The sequence below is a fragment of the Marmota flaviventris genome, chromosome 2 (genome assembly GCF_047511675.1).
Source record: "Marmota flaviventris isolate mMarFla1 chromosome 2, mMarFla1.hap1, whole genome shotgun sequence".
NCBI classification, from domain to species: Eukaryota; Metazoa; Chordata; class Mammalia; order Rodentia; family Sciuridae; genus Marmota; species Marmota flaviventris.
Window position 1 is genome coordinate 117,461,076 of NC_092499.1, and position 15,896 is coordinate 117,476,971.

Below are 15,896 nucleotides of genomic sequence, written 5' to 3' on the forward strand. Positions count from 1 at the left end.
GTTATCCTGCCTGCTTTACTATTCTCTCTCTCACTCTATCTTTGGAATGGGGATTGAACCCAGGGGTGCTTTTATCACTGAGTCACATCCCCAATTCTTATTATTTTGGATTTTAAGACAATATTAAAACTAAGTTGCTTAGGGCTTTGCTAAATTGCTAAGGCTGGCCTCAAACCTGCAATCTTCCTGCCTCAACCTCCTGAGTGGCTGGAATTATAGGAATGTGCCACCATGCCCAGCTCATATCATTTTTTTTCCTTCATGGAACCCCATCACAATCTGCAGTTCTCTTGTTTGTCTACATATCTACTTGACACTTACCTGCACATGGGATATAAGTTAAGTGCCTCTGAGAAACAGACACCACCTGTTATGTTCACTGCTGTTCCTCCCATGCCCAGCATCACAGCTGGTACAGAATTTGGGCTCAATATTATTTATTGAATGAATATACTACCAGAAAGGGGCAATGCTGGGAGAAAGAAAAGGGTGACATGGAATTTAGCCTCCCTAAGCTATAAGTTGTAGAAAAGACTGCAAGAATTGTCTGGCTTTGAATGCCACAGATTTTCCTGAATCAAATACTATTTGAGCCAGGGATGTTGCTTTGGAGTGCTCTGGAGAAATGAGGAAGTATTCCCTGTATCCACCCAACAGAAGGGAAAAGCTGTAGTGGTTTGCTGTGGTCTTCCTCATCCTTCCCTATATGCCTGAGGTCTAAGTCAGCTCAGCTAAGTCATTTGAGATTTGCAGAATATTTAGGATTCTGGGAATTGACTTGAGCTCCATCAGTCTCCTTTGTGCTGAGTATGTCAGTAAGAGGACCTCTAATGAGTACTCAAAGGACAAAATGAACTTTCCACATCACAGAACACTAGAAAAAATCTGTTTGTTTTTTTTTTTTTTTTTAATTAAACAATTTTCAAAGGCTAATGCCATAGTGGAACAACCTTAGGGTGGTTGATCCCAAACTCTCAATTAGAGGAGCAATGCAAGCAGGAATGTATAAATACTTATAGTTTATAAATGAGCCCAACAGAACATAGAGTAGCCCCAGAGACCAGGGTAGGGGACAAAGAGAGAAATGGAGAAAGGACCCTCAGGAGGAACAGGCAAACCCAAGCCACTCAAAACCCTGGACCACAAGCGTGTCTCCAAAGCCACCTACCCTATAGTACATCTCCAGCCATTTCTGAGGCTGGGGTCTGGCAGGAGACCAAGTTCACCAGCCTCTTGGCACATCCAACCATGACTTGGCACCTCTCATGGCCTCTAGTTCAACCTAGCAAGGCTCAGAGAATGGATTTGTTCTCTCTGCCTTTCAGCAAGGACCAGGGAGGGAAAGCACTGGAGCAAGAAGCATTGTTTCCCCAAACATATGGTGAAAAAGAGCAATGAAGGGGGTCATATCCAAAAGTAAATTAAAAAAAAAGACAGGCATTCATCCAGTGTGGCACTGTGAGGAGGACTGGCAGCAAGTTTCACCTGAGACACACAGATTTGGTGCAAACGACACACAAGGCCAGGCTCTACACTCAATCCTGGAAAGTGGTACATGGTGAGGATGAAGAGCTCTCTGGTCTGAGCTCAAGGATTTGTCACCTACTGTCAGTTCCTCCACTCCTTATTTGGATTTGTCATGAACAGGAAAGAAGATCTCTAGTCTGTGATCAACAGTTTCCATGTGGACTTCCTCTCCTGATTAACCTCTTGGGATCAGAGACGGGAACACAGTAGCTGTGTCTGACGCTGCCCACCCATCACCAGTGCCTTTCCCTCACATCTCTGGTCTCCTTACAAGTCCTTTCTGGAAGCTCCACAGGTACTGTCTTAGCAGATGAGAGTCCTAGGGAGATCAGGCCAGAGTTCTTTTCAGAACAGAGAGGGCAGATAGAGGAAGACTGTCTCTGTCTGTATCATTGTATCCACTCTTCTTGTCCCCTATGTCTCTTATCCCCAAATGTATCAGACAGACCCCCTTCACCTAGTCCATGCACTGAACCAATGCACCTGCACCTTATTCATGGGGAACAGACCCCATGGAGTAAATGACCTTCCCTCATGGCCTGCTGTCTGCAGGTGACATGAATGAACCCTGCCCTGTGGTGGCCCAACACCATAATACTGGCTGCCCAGGCAAGTGTCCCCAGCATGCCTGAGATCTGGGCAGTCAGGCAAGGAATACCCAGCAAAGCTCAAATCAAAGCCTTTACCCTTCCCCTCACTTGCTTCTAGGGCCTGGGATACCTTGGAAATGTTTGAGCATACCAGGGATAGACCTAATACCTGGTAGGTGACCACAGGTAATCAGAGGCCCTAGTCTACCTGTCTCATCAGAAAATAATAGCTGGGGACATGCAATTCTGGAACCTCCATTCTCCTTCATAGCCCCTGCCACCATCCCTTGCTGTGGATAACATTTTTTCAGGTTTGGCTAGACTTCTCATGACGGGCCAGCACAGAGCTTTAATTGGAGCAAGAAAATTCATCTCCTTCTGGAATCTCCAGAGCAGGGACCCTCAGTGTCCCAAGCAAGAGCCATGTATTAGGAGAGAGCAGAACACACACATACACACACACACACACACACACACACAGGATTTATGTACTGGTCTCTGCCTCCCCGCCTACACTGGAGTGGGCCATGTGATAGAGAACCACATTCCAAGCATCAGAGCATGGCCTTTGGCCCTTGAAGTGGCCCCCAGGGCTCTGGCTGTGTGCCAGAACTGTTTTCAAGGAGCAAGTTTAATTTTTTGTTTCATTTTAGTGCTTGCTAAAACTTAGTGTACAGAATTCCTCTGCCAGTTCCAAAAATCTAGCTTTTAGTTTGAGTCCAAAATTTGTAGGCTCCAATTAACTTGTAAACAGGTACTTCAGATCACATGTTGAGGGAGGAAGAAGACTTGGGGGAGGAGAGGAATCTAGAATATTTTCCTTCATATTCAGTCTCAGCACAGCAGCAGCATAAATCAAAGGTATCGTTGGAGACTTAGCACCCAGAGCATTCTTCTTGGAGAAGGTACAAGGAGGACAAAGGCCAAGTGGCTGTTACCTGCACATAGGAGAGATGAATGGTTAAACCAGAGAAAGGGCCCAGAATGAAGACAGATATGAGCAGAAGGGCCAGTGAAGCCTTTTTTCCCCCTTGAGAGTAGTCCACAATAGAATCTAAATACATTGCATACACTACCCAATCTTGCTTAGGGCCATCAAACCAGCAGATAGCATTGCCAAGTCCACCCAAGGTAATGGGAAGACTGGACTCTTAACCCTCAATCCCAAAGGTATTAGGGAGAAAGAGAGTCTCACCTATGCCCAGGGACCGGAGCATCCCAATTCAAGGAGCATAACTGTTGTTCCAATTGAGAGATGCGGAATGCCAGATAGGATGAGGACATGACCAAGAAGCAGATCCTTGAGAAATGGGCAAAATGGAGTTGAAAACGCATTTGGGGAGGCTCACTGGAAATAGGTATGTGAACTAAGCTACTCCTGCAATTGGAGCAATTAATGAACTCTTTGCCCTGCAGCCATCCTCAGGCCTGGGCATTATTCTTCCCAGAGGCTGCATGGAGTCCTGAGATCATCCCTATGGAAATGTCCTCACAGCCTGGCAGGAATTCTGGGCCCTTCAGGTGAGCCCTGGCCAGACAGCCAAAGCTGTTGTCCCACCTTCCCTCTGACCAGTCACCTTGGTCCTTTTTGGGTCTCCTCTAAAAGGCCATTAAGATTTCCTAAGGTAGCAGGCCCACTGCCCCTGCAGGTGCTGAGGTTGACAATCACCCAGCCCACAGAGTCAGAAGAGGCAGATGAGGGAAAACCAGAGGCTGGCTGTGCATGTAACTTCCCACCACTACTTTACTGGTCCTTAGAAACTGAGATACAAATAAGTCAGGGGGTCTAGAATCTTCCCTAGTGGGCAGTGGGATAAGCATGCTTTTCCCCTGGTCAGTACTTCTCAAAAGCTATCTGATGGCTGTCTCCAATTCTGCCAACCATCTGCCCTCCCCAATCCTGGGCAGCAGCTTTTCCTTTCCTCAACAGTTTCCCTCCCCATTGCACAGCCTTACACCTAAATTATAGGGTTTCAGGAATAAAACTTTCTCTTGCCATAGAAGGGCGAGTCATGGAGCCTTCAGACACTACCCAAAAGCTTGACATTTGCTTTAAATCTTCTCCTGGATCTAGATAGTGACCTCTCTGCTCTCCAAGACCCCTGTTCCAAATATCCACACTCCCCAGGTGAGTCCGTCCTCCTCCCCCAGTACAGTCACTTACAGCATGAAGACGACTTTGAGGAGGCAGGAATCCCAGAGTCTCAGCTCCCGGTTGCTTGTGGGCTCCTCCAGCTCCCTGTCTTCACAGGCTGCACTCTCTGCAATGGGAGGGCAATTAGGCATCTTCCTAGGCAGGCAGGACCCCAGCCAGCCTGGGATATGCCTCCTCCCCTCATTTGCTGAAGCTACTTGGGCTCCTGACTTTTCTATATTGATTTGGAAAAAGAAAGAAACAGCTCTCAGAAGCCCTGCTGACTCTGTCAAGCCTTATTCACAGAACTCAAAGAAAGTCTGGCCTCTGCAAGTATTTGCCACAGATAAGTCCTCTGAATTACCAGAACCTGGAGGCTTCCTGGAGGGGAAGAAGCTGTCTGTGCAGTCCATGTTTGCCTGAGGGATACAAGGGATGTTGTCAGGGAGTGACAGGGATCTGGAGGCAGGGCACACTTTTCTCCACTTCATCTCAGGAATGAGGACTTCCTGTAGAAAAGACAGGAGAAATTGTCTCAACACTGCCCTTGGGATCCCTCTTGCCCTAAGAGTTTATCAAGGCTTTCTCCAGATATTACCAATATGAGAGTCATGGGACCTTCAGACCCTTAGGGACCTTCATCCTTGATGCTTAGCCAGGAATGGAAGCAAATTCACAGGTGGGGACAATTGTCATAGCCCAATCATATATCTCTCCTATCTGTTCTCCTTGCTGTGACAATAGTCCCTCTGCCAGGAAACAATGTCTTTGAGGGCCACTAGTTAGAATTACAGCAGATTCTTAGATAAGTCAATCCTGGTACATGCTCAGATCTGAGTCTAAAAAAGATCGGCACAGTAGGCCTTATATTCCGTACATTATGGCTCCTCTTTTCTGGTCTCTAACTCTGAACAAATCACTGACATTGACAGGGGAGACTTAAGGTCTCTATCAATAGAAATGGGAACATCACCTTCTGTCCCCTGAACCATGTTATGCATATTGCATGCTTGGCTGAATGCTTAATAGTTACTGAGCAGGCTTCAAACACCCTGGGATCATTTCTACATCTACCTCTTCACTAAAAACTTGGCTCTGACTATCCAGGTCCCCAGATACCAAAGCAAACAGCTGGGACCTCAGCAAACCTAAATTCAGTGTGGGTTGTAAATTGATAGTCTTTGGAGTTCCTCTTGACTGTCAAAGGAAAGAGGATGGATCACCGGGCCCTGCATCCATACAGGTGTGGGACTCAACCTAAATGCTGTTCCAGGGCCTAGACTTTTGTTCTGTTCAGAAGTCTGCAAAGGAACTAAGCAGCTCAGTGTGGCATGGAGTCTAGGGGACCTCTGGCACAGCATGGCCACTGGATTTTGAACCTGGTTTCTAGGGTCCTAGGAGACCCTGAAGCCTTGGAGCCACAGTACTCTCAGCTGTCTTTGCTCCCAGCCTCAGCTCTCACCAGAGACTCACACTCCGGTTCCTCTGGAAATTTTCTTACACTCAGACTCTTCTTGCTGGAAGGCTGAGGAGGAAAAGAAACAGGCAAGGTTAGACATGCCGAGGCCTCGATATTCTCCAAGATAACTTTACCTCCAAATATGCCATATTGTCTCTGGTGAAGCTCAGCTCCCAGAGTTTGCAGGTCCCCCCATTCCATACTAGAGCAGAGGGCAAGGCAACTTAACCTCCCATTCTGCCAACCCCTCCCCACTGCCATTCCTCACCACAGGCCAGAGAGGATTGTAGGCCATATTTGGAAGCTGCCACATGCTCCTGTCTATTTGTACATAAGTGAGTGCGTATATGTACATGAGGGCACTCGAGGGCCCACTGGCCTCAAACAGATATGCTCACAGTACACTTAGCCGGAGCATTTATTCACTCTCCCGTCTCCTGTTCCCTGTGCTGGAAAGATAGGCTGACCTCCCATAACAGCCTAGTCCCAAGACTGGGGTCCAGTCCTGAACAGTCCCCCTGACCCAACTTCTGTCCCTGAGCTCCATACCTGTAGGTGGGTGCAGACCCTCCTCAGCATGTCATACACACTGTCCCGGGAAAGAAGTGACACAAAGACATACTGAGACATGGAGAAAAAAATAGAAAGAAGTAGTGAGATTGCTGTGCCAGCAGGCCACCTCCATGAGTTGGGGTCAGGCCCATAGGGATATGGACTGAGACTCAATAATAAGAACACCTCCCCCCACCCCACCCTGCACACAGGGCTGTCTCTTATAGCTTATTATATGGCCTAAAATATCCACTGGAAAGTGGCAGGGTGGGAAGAAATAAAGGCCTGGGGGTGGGCCAGAGCCAGGCAGTGGGTTCCTGGGTCTGGGGTGTGGAAAAACTGACAAGGAAGTGCTGGACCAGATACCCACTGACCTTCTGACTGGTGTTGGTAGTGATGGCCAGTCCATTGGGAAGGAGCCGTGCCATCTTGTGTTTCTTTATCATTTGCACAGATACCACAGGAATGACCACCTGAAACAGAGAGGCATACTTCTCTTAGGACTCAGTCCCAAGGACACAGTCCCTTTGCTCCCTACATAGGGCCCCAGCCATAGCTGGCAATGATCTCAGCATGGACACCCTGCAGAAGGCTGACCTCATATGGAGGAGCATTTAAAATTTCCACCCTGTCATCCAGGCTTCTCTTCCAGATATCCCCAACACCTTGTCCCACCTTGATGATAGCACATGCCACTCTGGATTCTCATCTAGATATGAACCTTTATCCAATAGACCAAGAATACAACCAACTTGGTCGGCAGATCTCTGGTAGATCCCACACTTAGGTTGTGGAGTTTCCTGGAGTTCCCTGCACTCTCTCTTTGCCAAAATAGGGTCCACGTAAATGTGACATCCCTCTCTGATTCTGAAGGCATTTCTGAGATACCCAGAGACTTTGGCTATGAATTGTTTAAGCCACATGTGGATTCAAGATTGGAGACCCTGTTAGTAGGGGCAGGACTACTTCCCTGGATACCAGATGAGATACTTTGATGCTTCTCATCAAAGTGAGAGGCTTCACCAAGGGCCCAGCATGCAGAGGGAAGGCATGACTAGATGCATGCCCACAGGGCGGGAGCTGCCTCTTCCTTGGGCTGGGGCTGGGTCCTCACTGGGACATATAACAACCTTACCACTCATGACTACCTTGATATCCTTGCCAAAGAGACTGGCATGAAAGCAGACCCAGTTGGGGGAGATGTAGAGCCGGCCCTGGAGAAGGAGGTCCCTCTGGAGGGCACAGGAGCACACTGGGAAGTCACAGGAGAAAAGACTGCCATGAGTAAGTCAGCTCAAGAAGCCCCAGGCCTGGATCTTCACAATCAGGAGTCTAGAGTCCAGCCTCAGCATCTGCCCTTCTCAGACTCCCTGTCTCCATCCCAGGCCCCAATCAGTACATCCCCCCAGGTGCTCCAAGGTCCAAGCAGGTTCCTGCCTGAGTCTCTAAGCCTGGATTTCTGTTACCTCCAGGCAGAACCTCTTGCTGGGCCCCACTGGGGCCTTGACTGTGCACATGCTCAGTGAGGGGCATGAGCAGGAAACAACAGTCATTGATAAAAACAGAACAGAAATAAATGAGGAATCCTACATTTCTTCAAGAAAAACTTCATAAATTCAACTTCATATCCCAAACCAGCCCAGTCTTCTCACACTTTTGGAGGAAGAAGCACCAACTGCATCCAAAGGGCAACCAGTTCCCATATCTAAATTGTGCCTTGGAGCCTCAAGAGTAGAGTGCCTGGGCCCCAGGCACTGCACGCACCTGGCAGCCACACCAGGGAGACAGCTCACCTTTGAGAACCATTTCCTCCAAGGGGATGTCCTTAAACAGCTTGTGGTATTGCTGGTTGTATTTACTCAGTAGTGTCTGCAAACACATGGGCTGAATCTGAGAAGCCCAGGGAGATCAAACCACCAAAAGGACCCTTTTCCAGTCACCAAGAAAACTGCCACAGCCCCCTATCTAGTGACTTCAAATGAAGCTGCCAATAAACAGCCAATGGGTGTGGAGGATTGAGTTCCAAGCACAGGTTGTCCCCTGGAAACGCTGAATCCTGACAGGCAGCCTGCAAATGGAGCGGGGGACACCCCACTCCCACCCAGTCAGGGACACCCACTTAGGTCTCCTGGATTCCAGCTGACAACCTAGTGGCCGAAAAGTCATTACTGAATTCAGACAGCCCAGGGCACCACCCCCCCCCCTTGGTGAGCAGTGGGAAGTCAGTCTCCCCACACTTACCCCTTCCCGGCTACACTTCTTTATCTCTTCACCCTTCAAGCCTTCTGACCAGTACAGACTGCAAAGGAGACATTCCATTCCAGGGACAAAGAACCCTTGAGTCCTGCCCATGCATCCTCAGAGCCAATTCTTCCTGGCTTTGAGCCAGAAGGTTGGGGCAGAGATTGGAGACTAGAGCCCTTCTCAAGGGGACACAGCAAAATTCTAAGTACAGAAAGCACACAGCTCATCCCTGGGGAAGGCACTCCTGGAAGCGGGGAGTAGGCACTGAGACCCCTCCTTCCCAGGCAGGTGTGAGCGCCACCCACCAGAAGTATGCTCAGCCTGAGCCTCAGTCTCCCAAGATGCTCAGGAGCTACCCACCCATGGGTAGCTCTCCCATTTCTTTGGCTAAAGGGTAGTAGGCAGAGGAACCATCAGTATAGGGATGGTGACCTTTTCTGGTGGGGGAGGCTTGAGGTGGAGACATTAGACTCACAGCTCTGGGGCCAGGCCATGGGCCTGATCTGGCAGGCCTGGCCTCCTTGCAGCCTCCTCCTGGTGGCCTGGAGCTGTGCAGTTCGGGACTCAGCACAAGCTCATCCAGATTGATGGAGGCTACCAGTCTAAGGGAGGAGGTAGTATTGAAAGGCAAACCTTTTCCCTGACCAGGCTAGCTAGAGGACAAGTGGGCAGGGAGGCCATTGGTAACCTGAGAAGCCTAGACTCTACTAGGTCCCAATGCATCGGGATAAGCTGGAGGGGTGGCAGGAAGAGGCCCTGGGCAGCCTATGCCCAATGTAACAGACTTGCTAAGGGGCCCTGACCACCCTTAAGGTCCCCTTTCTAAAAGGTCACCTCCTGAGGACTTTCTACTCCTCAATCTGCATGTGCCTCTGATTGGGGGTGGGGGGACTCACCTGTATTCTGGGGGCTCCTGAACCCTGACTGGTGTCTCCGTGCAGGACACAGGGCTCTTCAGAGATACCATTTTTCCATGCATTTGTTGGTTGCTAGGGAGAAACAGGCCCACATCAGGAAGGGAAACACCATGACCTGGACAGCTACCTCTGTCCACCACCCCAGACTGGCCCTAATATCCAAGATGAGTTTGAAGACATCACAATTCAGAGATAGCAATGACAGAGTGGGGCTTCTCCCATAGGGTTTTTCCTAGAAGCCTGAGGTTTAATCAATGCCTGGACCAGAAGGAAATCAATCTGTCCATCTCATTTTGAGTACCAGGCAGCTGTGAGAAGCAGCAGAGTTGGATCTCCAGCCTCACTCTAGAGGAGGCACCTTGGCAGGGGAGACTCTGAGACTTACTTATGACTGAAAGAACCACTTACTGAAATGCCTGGGCAGCATTACTATAAACTGTCAGGTTCTGGGAAAGGTTGCTGAGCATGGGTGGCCTTATCAAAGCTAAGGAACTGATGATGCAGCTAACATTGGAGCTGGACTCCAGTCAACCCACAGGTGAGAGTGGCTGGGAGGGAAAGATCAGGCCCATATCAGGAAGTGGCCTCAGTCACCTTCAGACAGTCAGGAGACATCGACCATGACAGCCAAATCATTTCAAAAATGTCCCAGGAAGGCTGGGGTTGTAGCTTAGTGGTAGAGTGCTTGCCTAGCACATGTGAGGCACTGGGTTCGATCCTCAGCACCACATATAAATAAATAAAATAAAGGTATTGTGTCCATCCACAACTGAAAAAAAAATTTTTAAGTGTCTCAGGTGCGAAGATACTCTCCCTAAACAGGTGGGGTTCCCCAGCAGCCTTTGAGTTGCTGCCTCTACCTAACAGTTGTGAAGAATAGGGTTCCCCCATTCTTCTCCCTCAGATTTGGCAACAGTAAAACCTGAGCAGTCAGAGTAGCTCCACCTGAGAGGCCCCAAGGACTGAGCAGGAAGAAGGGCCAAGACAGAGCAGAATGGTGGTGCAGAATAGGTATCATGGTCCTGTGTGGTGTTCCCCCATCATAAAGGAACTAGAATCTGAAACCTGAAAATCCCAATACATCATTAACTCAGCTCTGTGATTGGGCAAACTAAAAAAGACTAGAATGACTAAGTCAGGGCAGGTGCAGTGGCACATGCTAGTAATCACAGAAACTGAGAAGGCTGAGGCAGAAAAATCGCAGGTTCAAGGGTAGCCTCAGCAACTTAGTGAGGCCCTAAGCAACTTAGCAAGACTCTGACTCAAAAGAAAAAACAAAAAGTCTAGGAACTTAGCTCAGTGCAAAGCAGCCCTGTTTTCAATCCCCTGTATTTAAAAAAAAAAAATTACTAACTTAGTCCAAGATCTGCCAGGAGACCCTCAGAAAGCATTTAGTCTGGATCCCTCCCACCATACCATTGTAGAGATTAAGATACTGAGCCAGGAAACCTTACCATAAATCAGCCTCCGTCCTCAAACTTGTAAAGGGTTTGGTACATTCAACATATACAAGTCATTTTGGTCTACGATGGGAAGACCACATATATATTGGTGATCCCATAAGATTATATAACATTGTGACATCATCGCTGTGTTAAATCTGTGAAAGCACTCCACAAATGTTTGCACAACAATAAAATCATCCGACAATGCATTTCTCAGAACACTTAACGTTTCCCCACTATTAAGGAACACATGACTGTCTTTACTGAATCTTATGAAATGACAGATTATGCTAATGATTTGACCCTTTGACTCTCAAAGGTTAACTTCCAGATTTATTTGTTTCCATCATTTCACACTTCACAGAGGATTTTTTTCCCTTGACTTTTTTAACATTCATTTCAGAGAATATGAGAAATATAAAATACACAGATCAAATTTTGACAAAAGTCAAAATTAGCCATTTAAAAATTCCTAGCAAGGCATGGTGGCTATGCCTGTAATCCCAGTGGCTTGGGAGGCTGAGGCAGGAAGATTGCAAGTTCAAAGTCAGTCTCAGCAACTTAGCAAGGGCCTAAGCAACTTAGCAACCCTTTGTCTCAAAATAAAAAGTAAAAAAGAGTGGGGGAATGCTGCTCAGTAGTTAAATACCACTGGGTTCAGTCCCTGGTACCAAAAAATAAAAATCTCTAAAAATCACCCAAAGAAAAAAATTATGAATAAGTGTATAATTATATAAATTAATTGTATTGCATATAATTTACATACTCTATTTTTGTTGCTCAACATGATTTCATGAGAAACCCTATGTCACTGTCCTTTTGTGGGATACATTCTCAGAAATGAAATTAGTGGATTGACAAGCTAATTCTAGGTACTTTTTTCCCAAATATATATTTGCTATTGGAATTTCATCTATGAGTCTTGTTTTGTATAAATTATTGAGAATATTAATCCTTCATTTATCATTTTTGCAAATATTTTTCCAAGTTTATCATTTGCCTTTTTGACTGTGGTATTTTCTAAAGGTACATTGCTCTTTTTTTATACATACCTTTATTTTATTTATTTATTTTTATGCGGTGCTGAGGATTGAACCCAGTGCCTCACACATGCTAGGCAAGTGCTCCACCATCGAGCCACAACTCCAACCCCTCTGTGGTGTTTTTGCTATACTTGTATTTGATTATTGTGTGGTAGACCCACCTCTCTCATTCATCTCTGTTTCTCTCTTGGTGTGTACCTTGCATAGGGTAGGCCCCTGCAGTGCAGTGAGTCTCCTGGACTACCAGGCCAAAAAAAAAAAAAAAGAAAAAGGATGTGGACTTAACTCCAAAGAACACATATTGCAGCCTAAAGGGTGGCCAAGGGACACAACAGGTTATCCATGGGAAAAAGTGGAAAGTTAGATTCAAGTTCTCAGGGTTGCAGGCGCTCAGAGAACCAAGATCCCTGCGGACTAAATAGTCACAGAAGGGTTCCCAGAGAAAGGGAAGCAGAACCTCATAAACTGGGCAGGATTATATTCTTGCATAGATAACCATACCTTTGGCTGGAACTTAAACCTGACTCATCCTAAGGTCCAAATGACAAATCCTAAGGTCTAAAGCCTCCTCTTAGCCTTTCTGCAACTTGGGCGGGGAGCCCCTGCCTGAAGGCACTCACGGCACCCTAACTGGAAGTCTCCCCTTGGTATCTGTGACATGAGTTGGTGTGCTATGACTGTCCATCTTCAGGGGCTTCAGGAGATCAGGGACTCTTCCTCAACCATCACTGATTCCCCTCAGCCCATGTTGCAGGAGCAAGGTGACAGGGTGTCGATGGATGGAGGGAGCTAAATGATAAGGTTGGAGGAGGCAGACCTGACCATGAGGCATCAGAAGAAGGCTGCATCTCCATGAAGAAAATCATGGAGGTAAGTTGGAGTCACTTGTGGACAACGAACTTTCAAATATCTTTAAACTAAAAGCAACCTCTTTACATGTGAGCATGTAAAGGTTGGGGAAAAGGGTCGTCCAGTACTCACCAGAAGAACCTGTCAGACACAGGGGTACCCAATGACCAACTGGGCTGTGACACAGAAGGCCAAGGAGGGGGCTTCAAGAGCATGAGCTTAGCCTGGGCCCCCAGACTGCTGGCAGCCTCTGTCCATTTCCCTTCCTCCTATGAACACTCCCCCCATAGCCAGTTGGGTCATATACCTCCTGAGTCATAAACCATAGCTTCTACCCATCCATCCCATCCCAACCTAACCCCACATTTAAACTGTGGAGTTAATATAGGGTGCGGGATCCTGAAATTACATTTATTTTTTCAGTCAAAACTACAAAAGTAATTACAGTCATGAAGGGGATGTAGCAGGGGAATGGCAGCCTTTTTAACATGAAAGGGAGGACTCAAGATTGAAAAATTCATATGAGGTCCTTTCCACTGCTAAGCCTGGTCCAAACACAGGACAGCTTACTGGAAGGCATGGCAGAGTCTGCCTGTCCCAAGCCCCACTGGCTGGTGTGGGACCCGGGCCACCTGCCCACTCCATTCCTTCCACAAATACTTATTGAGCTTATCGCACCAGGAGCCTGGTATGGGGCCCGCCCTACAGGAAGGGGTGGGGATAGGCAGCCAGCACTTGATGGGAGATGTCAAGAGAAGGAGGAGGAGAGGGAGAGGCACAGTGAGTAGGGGACCTAGAGATGCAAGTCTCCCGCAGATCTCGTGGATCAGACTGCGCAGAGCACCTGCCTTATGCACTCTGCTCTCTGTGCCTCCCCCAGGATCAAAATACTGCCACCTGGCAGACACCCCCAAATCTCCATCTCCAAACTTGACTCTTTATCCCCTGCCATCTAGATGCATCCATCTAAGTGGACTCAGCCTCATCCCCCAAAACCTGCTTCCTCTGAGCCCCAATATACAAGGAAGACTCCACCATCGGCACAGATACCCAGCCAAAGTCTTTACTCATTCTTCTCCCACCCCCACCTGGCCTCCACAGGCTTGCCACTCCTTAACCACAGGATCATCTTTGTTTCTCCATTCCTGCTACACCAGGCAAGCCCAGGCCGCTCTTGTCTTTTTCCTGGATGCTGGCAATAGCTCCCTAACAACACCTGCCCCAACATACCTCGCTCTTACACACCTGCCTCTCTCAGGTACAGCCACACTGCCAGCAGGGCCTTCTGGGCCAGCTCTGACCCTGCCCTCTCCTGCCCACTGCCTTGCAGTTCCCCTCCACTTCCTCACATCTTGCCACTCCCTCCCATGCAGCCCCAGGCACCCTTCACAGGGCTCTACCTGGAATCCCTTACCATGCTTATCTACCTGGGAAATTCCTGGTCCTATGGAAAGCCCCAGTTCAAATGTCACCTCCTCTGTGAAACCTTCCTTGGTTTCCTCCAGCAAAGCTGCCGCTTACACCCTCCTCCGTGGTCCCTTGTCTCTCCTGCATGCTGCTGCCCCAGCACTTACCAGACCCAACTGCGTTTGTCTGCTTACTCATCTGCCTCCCCCAGACTCTGAGCTCCTGCAGGGGTGTGTCTGCTACATTTCTGCATCCCCAGCACACAGCCAGTGTTTGCTAAATGAATGAAGGCAGGAAGGACAGAGAGAAAGAGAGATGACAGCACCCAAAGAGAAAAGAGAGAGAAGCAAGGCAGTAAGAGTGAAAGGGACACAAAGAATGGCTGACACCCAGAAGAAAAGAAGGAGCGAGAAATGGACAGGAGCTGGCAGGGTCACCACAACTGGACTCTTCCCTCCAGGAGCTCTGGGCTGCACCATGATCAACCCACACGGGTTGATGGATCAAAGGGGAAACTCAGGTGGGAGGTAGCAGGAGAAAGTGATCCAGACAGGCTGGGGTGTTTTGGTGAAAGTGCCAGTTGGGGGCTGGGATTGTGGCTCAGCGGTAGAGTGCTCACCTAGCATGGGCAGGACCCAGGTTCGATCCTCAGCACCACATAGAAATAAAGGCATTGTGCTGTGTCCTGAAAAATAAATATTAAAAAAAGAAAGAAAGTGCCACTTGGACCTCTCTGGTGTCCACTGCAGTGTCCATGTGGCTTTCTTCCTGTTGGCTGTCTGTGCATAGCCTGCTCCCCACACCCAGCTCTCCCTAACCTAGGACAGACCTCCCTCCAGGACCCAGGGTGCCTTTGGCAGTAGCAATGCCTGTGGCCACCACTGAAGCAAAAACCCCAGTCAGGCCTGGCAGCCTGAGTCAGTTTGGCCTATGTGGTCACAGGAGTGGCCTTCTCTACAACTGGCAGCAGGGTCATCCCCTGGGGCTTCTCCTCCCCCAGGGAGATGCCCACACTCTCCCACGTTGACTTCTCATGGACATCTGAAATACAAGAGCATCTTACAGGTCATACCCAGGGCCAGCTCCACTTCTCCCGCAGCCAGCTCTCCCACAGCCAGCCAGGACATTAGGCCTCTGTGATCTCCAGGGTGAGATCTAAAAACAGCACTATTCTCAAAAAAAAAAAAAAAAAAAAAAAATGCATCATAGCCAGGCACAATCTACAATTGTGTCTACAATCCCAGCAACTTGAGAGGCTAAGGCAGGAGAATTTCAAGTTCCAGGCCAGCCTCAGTGATACTGTGGGGCCCTAAGCAGTTTAATGAGAACCTGTCTCAAAATAAAAAAAAAATAAAAAGATCTTGGGATCCAACTCAGTGGTTACACATCCCTGGGCTCAATCTCCAGTACAAAAAAAAAAAAAAAAAACAGAAAAATCAAAAAATGCATTTTAGCACAGACCGACCCCTGAGATTACAAACCCACAAACAATGGAAGCAGCCATCCAGACACAAGAATAGAGCTTCGAAAGCTGAGGTTCAGCTGCCTAGATTTGGGGTTCTTCCCTCTAGGGTGGTCTAAATGCTCCCCAGGTCTCCTCATTCCTTCCTTACCTCCCACTCAGCACACAGCTCACCTCCTTCCTCACAGAGAAAAGCCACCCACTCTCCTGTTAGCACTAATGTGGAGCTGGCTAGATTCACAGTAGAATCACCAGCAAAGGGCCTGG

General features: G+C 48.2%; 1 protein-coding gene across 1 annotated transcript; it reads right to left on the reverse strand.

Moving 5' to 3' along the window:
• Positions 1 to 3,308: 3,308 nt before the first annotated feature.
• On the reverse strand, positions 3,309 to 9,485 carry Gramd2a (GRAM domain containing 2A). Its single transcript, XM_034637025.2, has 10 exons — positions 9,403 to 9,485; positions 8,504 to 8,561; positions 8,056 to 8,131; positions 7,411 to 7,514; positions 6,637 to 6,735; positions 6,260 to 6,331; positions 5,714 to 5,776; positions 4,616 to 4,760; positions 4,282 to 4,378; positions 3,309 to 3,417 (listed from the first exon to the last, which is right to left on the reverse strand). Exons 1-10 carry the CDS (start codon positions 9,483 to 9,485, stop codon positions 3,309 to 3,311), a joined length of 906 nt encoding a protein of 301 aa, XP_034492916.2.
• Positions 9,486 to 15,896: the final 6,411 nt, after the last annotated feature.